The 14772-nt window shown below is 34.4% G+C and overlaps 1 protein-coding gene across 2 annotated transcripts in view; it reads right to left on the bottom strand.

The window, feature by feature from the left end:
* Nucleotides 1-692: 692 nt before the first annotated feature.
* Pip4p2 (phosphatidylinositol-4,5-bisphosphate 4-phosphatase 2) overlaps nt 693-14772 on the bottom strand; it is a 57197-nt gene continuing 43117 nt past the window's right edge. For both annotated transcript variants that reach the window (XM_004641318.2, XM_023701358.1), the window contains exons 6-7: nt 3157-3247; nt 693-2316 (exon numbers count right to left, since the gene is read on the bottom strand). In XM_004641318.2, the coding sequence (XP_004641375.1) occupies nt 2173-2316; nt 3157-3247 (235 nt within the window). In that variant the 3' untranslated portion in view covers nt 693-2172. The remainder of the gene's footprint in view (nt 2317-3156; nt 3248-14772) is intronic.

Below are 14772 nucleotides of genomic sequence, written 5' to 3'. Positions count from 1 at the left end.
TTAGTAAATTGAAAAACTTCATGCTTAATCCTTTGTTATACATCCTCTTTCATGAATTACTTTTCATTCCTTTAATCATTTCTTATATTACAAAGATTAACCCTGTGTACCGCTTTGAAAATATCTTTACCAGTTTGTGATTTTGCTATGGTTATCATTTTTTTCCTACAGTAGTATTTGAAGTGTATGTTTTTAATTATCTACTATATCGACCCTTCTATATGTTTTCTGTTTTTAAAGTTGACTGGAAAACTTTTCAGGTTTTCTTTAAGATTGTATTAGCTATATACTCTGGCACAAAATATAAAGGTGCAAGTATATATAAGAACTTAAAGTAATTTGTTCAATCATTTATTCATTCATGCATATTCATTCTTTCATGTATACTGAGCACATATATTAAACTGTTCTAAATGATGATAAAGCAGTGAACAAGACTACCAAAGTTTCTGTTCTTATTCAGTTACATTCCCAGAAGAAAATGATGCCTTAAAATATTACTCAATGTGGCATTTTAAATTGAGAGGAAAAGAATAGATTGATTATTCAATATACAATTCTAATGCAATTAGGTAATCATTAAGAAGAAATTTTAAACTGAACATCAAGAGTATTACAAATGGAGTGAAAGTCTGAATTTCAAAAGTGTATCCTTGCAAATAGGAAAAAAAATAACCAAAAGTGACTGCTACATTTATTATATACCTTCTTAAACATGAAAACTAAAGTGAGACAGTTTTGGAAATGACATCTTATTTTTTAATGGAATAGAACAAAGTAATTTTTGGATAGTAATCTTTATTAGTGTATTTTCCAAGATACATATAATCCTGAGCTACTCCATTGATACATGTATCATTTACTCTTTGAAGTTTACATGTATTTTGTTTCAAACTCTCTGGTAAGTACATTTTTATATATTAGTCAGGAACATAAATAATTTAAAAGATTAGTCATATCCTTGAAATTACCAATTAATTTGTTCAGATCATCTCACCTAATTCAACTACATGAAAGACTTTAGAACATTATTTTTCAATTAAGCAATTTCTTTTCAAAACTGCAAAGATGGGCAGTGAAAGCTGATTCCATAAATGCTAGCATATTTTTAGAAAACTATGTTGCTATTTATCTCTGATCTGTTTTCTTAAATTGGATAATTATCTGACCAGTTATATTTAAGAAAAATGGTAAGAGTACCTCTAATTTTATTATCTTAACAAGTGCAAATATCATAGGCTTCTTTCAGATATAAGTGGCACATAATTATCCAAATAAGAAAAATTTACCATGATCTAATAATGAAAAGGAACATAATCAGATGTAAATATATCTCTGATGAAATGTTCAAGTAAAAATATGTTCTGTGAAATCCTTTCTCTGGTCTCTATAAAGGAATACATACAGCTGATTAACATTACATTCCATAAATCCAGACCAGATTTATTATAATTGACAAATGAAAAGACAGAAATGAAAGACCAAAACTATTGTGATTATTGTGAAAAGATATTTATCCAACATCTCCAACGGTGGACAAATAAATATCATTTTCATATTTCAAATTACTATCAAAATATTGTATCTTTCTACAAACAACACAAAACAGGCATACAGTATCTAGAAATGTTTCTCTGTCAAGAACGTCTCAAGTTTTTGTAAGTACACTCAAATTTTTTTTCCTGAATTAAGGTCACTATTATGTTAGGTTAAAATATCTATAAGCAGTTCAAGCAAAAATGAATATTGCTTAGATTATAAAGCAAGCAATTTTGGTAGTGTCATTAAAATTTAACTATAAATGTGAAACTATAGCTGAAACATTTATAAACACTTATAGGGAACACTCACAGATCAGCAATATGAAATAACATTAATGAAATAACTAAATAAAACAAATGTGATATAATATGGAAGGTTTGGAGACAGATCCAAAATATCTTTGCTTTAAAAGGACATACAAACACAGCTTTTTTTTTCTGAGTTTGAATATCCAGCAGCAAAAAAACTTTGCACATAATGTAGTGCAATGACATTTATTTGAAAAAGACTCCCAAAGTCTTAAAACTTATTATACATAAACCAGAATTGAATCCATTAGAATAAATGATTTAAAGATGTCCAGAGTAGCCTATCAAGAACTGCTAGACACTGTACCACTGAATCATACGTTTATGCAAAACTGTGTTCTGGATAACTGACTCTTATGGCTCCCCAGTAACAAGCTCGAATAAGGCAGATCAAACCCAAGAAATAAGCAATGGCCCAAGAAATGTAGGTTGCACGAAATTGCCTTGCAAAATCTTGGGTGCCAACCTAAAACAAAAAAGAGTTTTACAAGATTAGAAACTTAGAAAATATCTGCTTAGAGAACTTGTGCCAGCTTACACATGGTTTGTATTATATTTATCTCCAAACTAAAGCTGCAAAAATCCCTATAAAATGTGAGTATGTTTATCTATTGGCTGTAACTGACCGATAACACTGCTACTTATACTTACTATAAACTTTATGAAATAAATGAGAAAGCATACTAAATACATTTCATTAAAAAGGCATTTAATCTCTGAAACTCCTTACTATTGTGTGACACAGTATAGCGTTGTTAATAATGCAGGAGCAGGTACACTGAAGAGTGCGAGAGCATGGAGAAAAGTTGGCAGCAAAACATTTATTAGTTCCATCTAGTATTATCCCCATGCCAATTCCTTAGATTCAGTCTCTTCTAAAAATAAGCCAACTATCAATTACCAATAAGCCATTGGTAATAGATTTCTGTTTGACTTGAATAAAAATAAGAATGATTTTTTAGACTTTCATATTTAAAGCATAGTTGCTTTGAAGATCAAATACTCTATAGCCACACAAAGTTGTTTCTGCCACTAACTAAAAACAAATGGGCTCCTATAAAATGAATGGTTAATTCCCTAGTGCTAAGGACTTTCAAAGGGATCCAAAGACAGCATTTTACTTTGATAAATAAGCTCCATTAAAAATAGATCTATGATTCTGATTGCCCATAATTCTTCAGAGGCGTCTGGACTTGGCAGGCTAGGGAGGTCGCCTTCTTAGGGGTCTTTGGAGGTCATCCTAGGCCTCATCACTGACTACTGCTGGCAAAGTTGAGAGAAAATAATTTTATCAAACAGTACTCACAGTTAATCCAACTCCAATGAAAATACTTATCATTCCAATGGTAATGTACGCACAACAGCGCCTCCTGGGAAGTGCACTGCCCACTGAAGAGCTGCAAATTCATAATATTAAAACAGAAAATTAAACTTTTGGGTAAACCTTATCCATGTCATCTTTGTGAGTTCTATTTATTATGGTACTAAATAAGGAAAGTGAAATAAAAGCTGCTAGCAACCTGCTGCCTTTCCTTCCTGCGCTGCTCACCCTCAGTTACTCTGTTTTTAGGTGCTGGTGTTGCCAGTTAGTTCAGGTCTCATTAGGAGCAGAGCACCACTGCATTTCATCCTCATCATTTTGACCTCTGTTATAAACAGTGCCGCCCTGTGACTTGTGATTTCTCCTTCTAGAGTTAAGGAAAAAAAGATCACTTCATTCATGTGACTGTCTTCAGCTACCACTTCAGTTGCTAGAAGCCAGGGAATGAGTCTCTTTAGGGTGCATTTACTTTGTAATGCTCATTGTAGTTCCTGATACATAGAACCCACTAATAAATAAAATTTATGAAAATTGGCCCCTGTCATTTTTCAAAGTTTAAAACACTGACATTTTGGATGTGTTTCTATTTTAAAAAATAATAAATAAGTAGATAAAATATCTCAGGAATGAAAATATGTCCTAATGTAGCAGAAAAAGGAAAGAGATTTCAAAAGGTCTTACCTTTAAGGAATATATTTGTAGTATATAACCTAGCATGTTTTGCATTGGATTTATATACCTCTTCTTCTACTTTTTAGACTATTTTGAAGAGCTTAGATTTAACCTAGTTTCAATAATTTAAATTTTAATTATTTTGGTCAAACACATACATGCTTATAATTTGAAGGCAATTATTTTACAAGAATGAAAAATTTAAATTAATATGATGTTTATCTTCTGCCTTTCTTTAGTCAACTACTTTCAATTTTAGCTGATTATTCTGTTTAATTGCATATTCAGAAATATTTGTTTTATAAGTAACATCATTGGATTTCAGCATTATCTATTTATTATGGCTTCAGTAGCATTATAATTTCTTCAATTTAATAGATAACCTGTATAACATGATATTTTCAGTGAGTGATAAAATCATGAATGATGAATTGGTGATATTATTTTGGCTTTATATAAATTTCAAGCCTTGGTTATTGACAGTATCTACAAAAAATTACTATGGTCCCTAACATCTAAGGTATTTATAAAAAGTCTATTCTGAAATGAAAAATCCATACTACCTTACAAATAGCAGTTGTTCTTTATAGCCATAGTAGTTTATGTTTAGTGTATGTGATGATTAATTTAAGCATTCCACAGCATCAGATTCAAGTGGGAGCTGGCTGTTGCAGTGGGTGGTAGAAACTGCAGGCCCTCTTCCAAGGTAGAGATGATTTTTTTTCAGAATTTCTCCATTTGTTTCAATATCAGCACTGATACTCCATATGCGCTCAGGGCCACTGCTGCCTGGGACTGAAACACTAGCATTGTAGTCTGTAAGGAGAGCCTTAATGTTCTTGCTTCCTTTTCCAATCACTGCCCTAACATTCTTGCTCTGAAGCAGAATTTGTAATTCAACCATCTCATCTGTCTCTAGATCTTTTAAAACGCTTGCTCCTCTTCCATATCTTCTGCAAGACGTCTACCAAATTCACCATTGGTTTCAGTGTTGGGGAAGGTTTCCTCTGGCTGCTCAGTTCCCATTTTCTTGTATTAAGTGGACACCCCAATCTATAGACCGCAAACAAGTGGGAACAAGCAGGATGCCAAGGTCGGTGCAGCAGAGAAGCAGAGGATAATGGCAGCCACAGTGCCTTCGTCCAGAGTGCCCTCCTCCTCTCTCATTTGCTCACTTACTAATATTTCCTTTTAATAAGTACATATTTTTTAAAAAATTGATACATACTTCAAATATATATTTCCCAGGATACTTTAACCCCAAGATAAGTATCTGCATGATCTGAGGAGCTCATGATTAATTACTGTCTTCAACAGATTACTACATAGAATTATCTAGAGCATATAGAATTCATTGCCTTTATGCCATACTTACCCTTATACTTCTTTAGATTTTTAATTCTTATGAGTCAATTTCATGTATTTTCCTCTCTTATACATCATAGCTGGTTATTTCTCTTTAGTATTTGTATATGTACATCTGGCAGTCTCTAACCATATATTAGAAATAAACTGAGTTTTTCAGACCTATATACTGAATAAATCACTAGTTCTAAGTGAATATTAGAACATTTTTTCTGTGAGCCAAGAGAATAACTTGAGTGCATTTATTTCAGTATGTGAATTCTGCTTAGATATTCCTGACATTTTTTCATTTCTTTGTAATTCTAAACAATCTTCCTAAAAAAAAAAAAAAGACTCTACTGCTTTTCTACAACACAGATGCCATCTCACCACAGGGATAGGACCAACGAGCACTTATTGCATGAATAACAAAGTCTCTTAACCATTTAATACATATGTGCTATGTATATGCACTATGCAGGATTATTTTGTATTAAAACTGCATGTATATGTGTTGAACTTTGTTTCTATCATTTGTTTTTTTTTCTGTGCTTTTAGAGATTGAACCTAGTATGTGAACATTTAGTTCATTCATTTTCATAACATTAATTCACTATATGAATATAATACAGTTTACTCATTCTCCCTGTGGATGGACATTCAGATTATTTTATTAATATTTTGTTGTTGTTACAGCAATATAGTAATATTTTGTTGTTCTTAATATTTTGCTTTGAATACTCTTTTATATTTTTGCATTTATATATTGTCTCCATTTCTAATTTTAGTAATTTTCAAACTGATACAAGCAGATTAAACAGCCAAATTAGACTCATTTCCCTGCCTAACTATACATGTATTTATTAACACACAGCAGGCAATGTTAGTGAATGGCATAATGAAGCATTACTTTTATACATACCAAGGGCCAAAACACCTAGATATAAAAAATGCTGAGTTGTATCTTTAATACATAGTAAATTTATACCTCCAACAAAACTAGGAAGAGCTATCATTGCTCCATCCCAAATTCTCATCAACATTTCAATGCTTTTTATTGTTCTCATGTTTAAAACTTTTTTGGATAAGAACAGTATTGAGAATAAATCTGGATAGATCTGGTTTCTAACAAGATTGAACATTTCTTCAAATGCTCTTTGGCTTTTCTTTTCGTTTTGTTTTGTTTTGTTTTGTTTTGTTTTGTTTTGTTTTGTTTTCTTTTGTAGTACCAGGGATTGAACTCAGAACATTTCACTTGCTAGGTAGGTGCTTATGCTGCTGAGCTATCTCCTCAGCTGGCTATTTTTCCAACTAATTGTTCATGTCTATTGTACTTTTGTCTAGAGATATCTTTTACTAACTGATTCACATATTTGTATACTCTAGATACTAGGACAGGCCACTACATATATTGTGTGTATCTTTTTATAGGTTGTGGGTTTTTTAATTTTTTGAGATAAGGTATTGCTTTGTAGTTCAGGCTAGGCTTGAACTCACAGTATAGACCAGGCTGGTCTCAAATTAGTGGCAATCCTCTTGCTTGAGCCTCTCCAAATGCTGAGATTAAAAAGATGTGCCAACAAACCCAATTTGTAAACTGTGGCTTTTAAAATTTAATATCTTTTCATGAAATTTTTATTTTTAAAAAATCAATGTAATATAAGGTAATTTTACTATGGTCAAAATGATCTTTTCCTTTAAGGTTTGTGCTTTCTTAAACATTATCTAGGGAATTCTTCCTACCTCTAAAATAAAAATATTGTTCCTTTAGAAGTATTTTTTAAAAATACCCTCTTAAATTTATTTCCTGATCTACAAGAACATAGTTTGTGGAATTTCCAATTTTTATTTTACATATGTTGAAGTAATATTGTTTGGTATCCACAAGGTCAGAATTTCTTATAATGTAACTTAAGACTTTTAAAATTTCTTTTATTTATTTGATACAGTGTCTCGCTACACAGCTCCTACTGGTAGTGATCCTTCTGTTTCAGACTCCCGAGAACTGAGATTGCAGGTATGCTACACCACACCCGGAAGGCACTGCGCACCAGTGCAGCATATGGTACTAGGGATTAAACTTGGGTCCTTGAACTTGCCAGACAGGTGCTTAGATTGCCGAGCTATCTCCCCAGCCCCATTTTTTTTTAATACTAACGAGAATGGTATATGATAAAACATGTGATAAAATCTTGTTACGGAAATGTAGATTATGGCAGTTTATATTTTTGTTTTATATATTTTTTATATTTGAGTGCACTCTCATTTTATTTTTTATATAAAATAAAAAATGTATTATGTTCATAACTTTCATACAGTTGACAACATAGAGAGCACTAAAGATTGTCATACATGTCACATATATACACATCAAAAAGTCTCACTGAAATAAGAAACAAAATGAAGGATCAAGAACAGTGGTCTGAAACCTACTCATAGGCTTTTAGGATTTAACAAATAACAAGAAGAATGACAATACATTATACAAGAGCACATATTTTCACATTAAAAACAGTAAAAGCTACATAACCAAAATCCAAACCTAAACATTAATACAAAGAAAAAGAAAAAAAATCAAAATCAAGAAGTTGATTAGAGGCCAAATGAAGATCTATCAGTTAAATACCTATTTTAAAGAACTACCTGGAACATAACACAAAAAGTGATATATACCAATAAGATTTCTTAGTTTTCTCATATGCTTCTCTAGAATTCAAAGAAAAGTTTTTGTTTAATAATGGGAATGTGATATAAATGACTTTTTCTTTTTTAAAAAAGTTGCATAATTAGTTTTTAATTTTATTTATTTATTTTTTTGTGGAACTGGGGATTGAACTCAGGCCCTTGAGCTTGCCAGAGAAGCACTTATTCTACTGAGCAGTCTCCCCAGCCCCATTTCCATGATTTGAGAAAAATGTACACATGTTTATTGTATAGACATATTCCAAAACTAAGATGTATAGTATAGAATATCCTTTCTTTTTTAGTATATGACTTCTCAAATTTCTCCACATCCAAATTGATAAGGATTTTGGAAGCATCTACATCAAATTCTAATCTTTTTTTAAAAATTTTAATTTTGCAGAAAATGTATTTCATTTTCTTTTTTTTTTCTTTTTTTTTTTTTTGCAGAACCAGGGATTGAACTCAGGCCCTTGTGCTTGCAGGCAAGCGCTTATTCTACTAAGCTATCTCCCCGGCCCCCAGAAAATGTATTTCTATGTCAATAAGTCATAAAGCCAGGACAAAACAGAATTTATGATTCATGAAAACCATTGTGTTCCTGAGGTACAAATCATAGAACCATTGTAATTACCATCTGGATAAAATTATGAAGATAAACCAATCAATTGGTAGATGAAGTCTTGTACAGCATATTGTTAGATTTTGCTTCCTAATCCACTCTGCCAGTCTAATTCCTTTAATTGGTAAATTGAGTCCATTTACATTGATGGTTATAATTAAGATGTACTGACTTATGTCTGCAATGTTATTTACCTGCTGTCGTATACCTCTTTTTCTTCTGTGTTTGTTTGCCCTATTTGGTGAGTTCTTTCAATTCTCATTCATGGAGTTGTGGTCATTTTGATCCCTCTCTAGAATATCTTTTAGTAGTCTGTGTTTTGTTGTCATGAAATTATTTAGTTGTTCTTTGTCATGGAAGTATTTCACTTCTCCATTAAACTTGAAAGAGTTTTGTAGGGCATATCAGTCTGGGTTGGAATTTGTTTTTTTGCAAGACTTGTAGTATTTTGTTCCATCCTCTTCTTGATTTGATGGTTTGTGAAGAGAAATCTGCCATTACTCTGATGGGTTTTCCTTTAAATATGATGTTTCTTTTCTCTAGTGGCTTTTAGTATACTGTTCCTGTGCTTAATTTTTGGGATCTTGACTATTATATGTATGGATTTGGTTTTAATTGGGTTGATTTTATCTGGAGTTCGATATGCGTTGGTTATCTGAATGTCAGATTGTTTCTTCATATTTGGGAAGTTTTCTGCTATTACTTCTGCTCATATTCTTTTCCTATCATTTGTATTGACTCTTCCTTTCTCATTGATGCCTATTAGTCTCACGTTGTTCATCTTTGCATCATCTTGAAGATGTTGAATTATTTTTTCCTGCTTGTTTTTAAGAGATCTTTTGTTTTACCTTTTCACTAGCTACAATGGTGCCTTCAAGGTGTGAAAGTCTATTTTCACTTTCATTCAAATGGTTTTGCCAGCATGTGATTGAGGTTTTAATTTCCTGCATATCTCTTTGAATCTGTTTCATGTATTCTATTTCTTTCCTATATTGCTTATTCAAAGATTCCATCATGTTTCTATTCTCCTCTTTTATCAGTGTCTTCTTAGTACTAAGTACAGAAGCATTTAGTACTTCTTTAATTATAGTTATCATTTCTTTTTTTACTCAGAAATTATTTCTGATTTCCTCTATAACTTTCTACAGAAGTTTCTTTACTTCCGACGCTAGTATTTCAGAGATTTCAGGTGTGTGATTTCCAATTTCTTCTATGCTATTGTCTCCTGCATTTGTTCTGGGTAGACTCAGAGGCTGAAATTGCATTTTGCTCCTTCTCTTTGTCATTTTGTATAGCACTGTCTTTTGACATTTGGTGTAGAGCTTTGATAGCGTTCTTATCGTAGCAACGGGTCGAATCTACCAAGTTCAAACTCGTCCAGGTGGGTGTGGCTTGGGTCTGGCTGCTGTGCTCCAATTCTTCCTGCTATAGCCCTTGGAAGTGAACCCACTGTGCCACTCTGGCAAGATGTTCTGCTCCTGGATTAGCTGGGTGGTTTTTGCCTCTAGCCTCTCTGCAGGGAGTTCTGCTGCAGGGTTCCACACAGGGCCTGTCTGATGAAGGAAGTTCCACACACATGCCTGGTCTGGGTGCTGGCTGGAATGAGGATCCAGCAGGCCCTGGGTGGTCTCACTCACAGGCCAGGCCCAGGCACTGGCTGGAAGGAGGATGTGGTGGGCTCCAGGCTGCCCCACTCACATACCAGGCCTAGCCACTGGCTGAGTTGAAGTTCCAGTGGGCCCCGCGTGGCCACACACACAGGCCAGGTGTGGGCGCTGGCTGGAATGATGATCCCTCGATTATGGTAGTTTAAAGGAAGGTTCTCTATTATATAAATTCTAAGTTAAATGTATAGCCCAGAGTAAACAGCTCTATTTTGTGACTGATTGTCATTGTCAGACTCAACATGGGCCACAAGACTCCTGCTTTTCAACCAATTAGATGCAAGAGGAAAAGAAAACCAAATCAAGCAATTCTGTCTTTAAGAAGCATGTCAGGATGTATTCATCACTTTTGTTCACATTTCACTGTTCCTAAATCTAAACTCAGAGCTATCCACAAGGGAGGCTAGGCATGCTCTCCTTGGCGGAGTATCTAGTAAAACTGAGGTTCTATTACTAAAACAAAGAAGAGGACCAGCCGGATAACTCAGCAGACTAGGTGCCTGCTTAGGCAAGGACTGAGCCAGGGCACCACAAGGCATGCTGACCCCATCCCTGGGTGTACCATTGATACTGGGCATGGTGTCCCACTCTTGTGTTCCCAGCACTGGCGAGGCTGAACACAGGAAGATCACTAAAAGTCTGAGCTGCATAGTAAGAGCCTGTACCAAATATATTAAAAAGAAAAAGAAAAAGAAAGAAAGAAAGAAAGAAAGAAAGAAAGAAAGAAAGAAAAGAAAGAAAGAAAACAGTTTCTACTACTTAAACTCATATTAAAGTTACTATTCTAGTATTGCTTTCTGTTTACTTAGTATATCTTTCATTTAGCATGATATGGTTGCATCTTTGTCCATCCTTTTATTCTGTGCCTCACATTTTTTGTGTTCCTTCTTCAGGTTTCACATAGATACTCTTAAATCTAGTCTGATACTATCTGATAAACTTACTGGCATAATTAATGTGATAGCTATGAATTATTTTTCTATCTTATTTTGCTATTTTTATGCTCTTTTGTTCTTTCTCAGACTTCTTTTGTTTTTTTGTTTTGTTTTGTTTTGTTTTGCAGAACTGGGGATTGAACTCAGGCCCTTAAGCTTGCCAGGCAAGCGGTTATTCTGCTGAGCCATCTCCCCAGCCCTCAGACTTCTTTTGGATTGACTATATTTTTATTATTTCTCCTTCTACTCACTACTTTTACTCCATTTATTTAGGATACATTTAAAATTTTAACATACATATCTTTTCAAAACTAAAACCATCTATTAAATCTACCTCCACAGGAAATTCAAGGATCTTAAGAAACTTAGCTCCAAACAGTCCTCCCATCCAGTATTTCAACACTATTATACATTTGTTTCTTCAAATTTGCTTGCAGGATCATTACTGATATTATTTTTGCTGCTTAGTGCAACCATTTTCTCATGAATGTTTATGATTTTCTGATCTACCTTAAATTATTGCATTGCACAAATTTCTTCTGGAGTATTTCCCATGTTCCCTAGTTCATTTGTTAACAGTTTCCTAAAATGAGGGCTTTGAGATGATAAATTTTCTGAGTTGTTTTTTCTTGGTTTGTTTGTTGGTTGGCTTATTTTGTATTTTAAAATTTATTTTATAATATAGTTTACACAAGTATATAATACCAGTTTGATGGTTATTTTCTCAGTCTTCTTTTTTTTTTTTTTTGGTACTGAGGATTGAACTTGGAACCTGGAAATTGCCAGACAGGCACTTATGCTACTGAGCTAAGTCTGAGGCCTTCATATTTTTAAACTTAGCTTCTAGCTTCCTTTCTTGCTGTTGAGATATTTACTGACATAACTTTATATATATATAATATATATATATATTTCCTTTGTGGTAGAATTCTTTTCCTTGACCTACTCTTTTCTGGGTGAATATTGCCTGAAAGTACTTCACTGGGTATTATCCAACCCCTCCACCTTCTGAGAAGCCAAGGCCATCTCTTTCTTGAGCATTGAATTCCAAAGAATAGCAACAGGTATCATTTTAACTTTATCTTTTGCTTCTGGGTATTTCCTCAATTTTATTATCACCTGAGCTATACAATTAAATGGATATTTGTTAATAGTTGGATGTACTAGGTAAAAGCATACGCAAAAATTTGGAAAGTGAACTTCCAAGAGGAAAGATCTTTCAATGTTGCCAAATAGCTCTTTCTTTATTACTCATCTCTCATTGCTGAGTCAAAATATGCAACACCCACAAATTCAGGGAAGAAGGATTTATTTAGCTCACATTTTATGGAGGTAAATAATTGACTAGCTCCAAGGAAGCCTGGCTTTGCAGAGGAGAGGTCATGGGAGGCAGCAGGTAGCAAAAGCCACAAGGAAGGCACTTTAGTAGGGTCTTTCTGTCCCATAAATCTTATCCAGGTGCTTAGCCACTAATCCTAGTGGCCTTGAGCTTAGTATTGCATCGCGAGTCAACTCCAGCATCATGTACTGTAGATCCAGCCACCTCTGAAAAGGACGCTATCTTTGACTGCATGAGGCTTTGGGGGGGTGGGGGTGGGGGTAGACCTCTAGACACAAGCCACAACAAGTTCATTATTTACTCTTCAATTTACTAACCTTCCCATTCACAGAACACCTTTTAGAACACTAGGATTGTGAAGAACTCCTGGAAAATGTTAGTGAAGCTAATGTAATGGAAATTTGTAGGTAAAGAGGTACGAAGTAATGATCTTTACATTTTCAGATAAGGTAAGCAGGTAAGGGATTGTTAAGTTGGAATTATGATTTGAATATGGTTTATCTCCTCTGGAACTCATGCTGCAGTTTAATCTTCATTGTGTGGTTTTAAGAGAATGGAAACAATCTGAATGGTGCATAGAGGTGGAGACTTTAAGGTGATGAGTGGGATTAGATACAGTTATGGGAGTGGAAAGCCATGACTGAATCCTAGTAGTTTTATAAAAAGACAAAGATCAGAGATAGACCCATAAGGGTGCACTCCTTGTCTCCTGCCATGTGACACCTTGCACTGCTTCAGGACTCTGCCAGCAGATGTGGGTTCCTAACCTTAGATCACATCTATGAGGTAAAATGAATCTCATTATAAAGCATGAAGTTCCTGGTATTTTTATAGTAAGAGTAAATAGACTAATACAGTAGAACTTGAGGACAAGGAAAGATATGACTAGATAGAAGAATAAATTATTTTAGTTGGAAATAGTAACATTGTTCAGGTATGAAAAGAAATAGTTTTGTCAAGGAACAAGCAGCAGAATAACCTTTCTGTAATAGAAGGTTTCTGCAAGTGAATAGTATAAGCAAAAGACATTTAAGGTTGAATAGATGTTTTCCAGGTAAGGCAGGGTAAGGAAGGCACTAACTAGACTATTCCAGATCTAAAAGGATGAGATTAAGACACAGAAATACAAAAGTACACAATACATTCTTAGACCTAGATTTTTTTTTTTTTTCAGTACCAGAGATTGAACTCAGGACCCTGCGCCTGCCAGGCAAGCACTTATTCTACTGAGCTATTGCCCCAACCCAACCTAGAATTTATTGAAGGTGAGACATAGAGGGTTCTGTGTAGGACTGGAAGAAAGCAAAGATACTCATAGAAATAGATGTAAATCCAGAGAGTTAGATATGTCTTGCTAATAAGCTATGAGTCTGATTTTGGAATTCAGTCAATTAGTCTAATATAATCCATATGAAGCATTTTTTCTTTTCTAAAAAATATATTTGTTTATTTATTTATTTGGTACAGGGTCTTGCTATGCAGCTCAGACTCACAGTGATCCTCCTATCTCAGCCTCCCCGGCGCTGGGATTACAGGTGAGCACCACCATGCCCAGTTTCCATGGCTGGCACAGCACACCTGGGTTCCAGGGCCTACATAGCATATGGTACCAGGGATTAAACTCAGGTCCTTGCGCTTGTCAGACAGGCACTTACACTGCTGAGCTATCTTCCCCAACCCCAATATGAAGTATTTCTCAGAAAAAAATAAGAGCAGATTTTCCTTAGAGTCATTTACATGCTATTACATGCATACACATAAGTAGTCCTATGGAAATGCTACCTCCTTGGGGGTATCTCACCTGCAAAAACATATATCATCGCCTGAATACGGCAATTACCAAAAGATCGGAAACCAGAGTTTAAAATCATGTATGTATTTGGGTACCATCACTCTGGTAAATGAACTGTAAGAATGGAGGTTGACAAAAAATTAGAAAACTGTTGTAATAATCTTATTGAGAGATGCTAAACATATGAACTAAATCAGGAATACTGAGGATAAGAAGACAAAGCTAAGATATCCAGGGCTGGCGAGATAGCTCAGCGGACTAAGTGCTTGTTTTGGAAAGTGTAGGGACCAGGTTTCAATCCTTGGTCCCACATGCCATGCTGTCCCTGCCCCTGGGGTTTGCTAAGCCAGTGAACAAGTCAGAGCATGGTGGTGCACACTGGTAATCCCAGCACTGGGGAGGCTGAAAACAGGAGGATCACTACAAGTCTGAGCTGTGCAGAGACCCTGTACCAAATACATAAATGAGGGAAAAAAGAACAGAAAAAAAAGAGATATTCAGAGACAGAATTGGTAAAATGTTGCAATCTAGTTATGAAGAATGAAGCAATA

This window comes from Octodon degus, unplaced genomic scaffold, assembly GCF_000260255.1.
Source record: "Octodon degus isolate 3935 unplaced genomic scaffold, OctDeg1.0 scaffold00134, whole genome shotgun sequence".
Classification (NCBI taxonomy): Eukaryota; Metazoa; Chordata; class Mammalia; order Rodentia; family Octodontidae; genus Octodon; species Octodon degus.
Note: the sequence above shows the minus strand (reverse complement) of the source record. Positions and strands in the feature narration are given on the sequence as shown.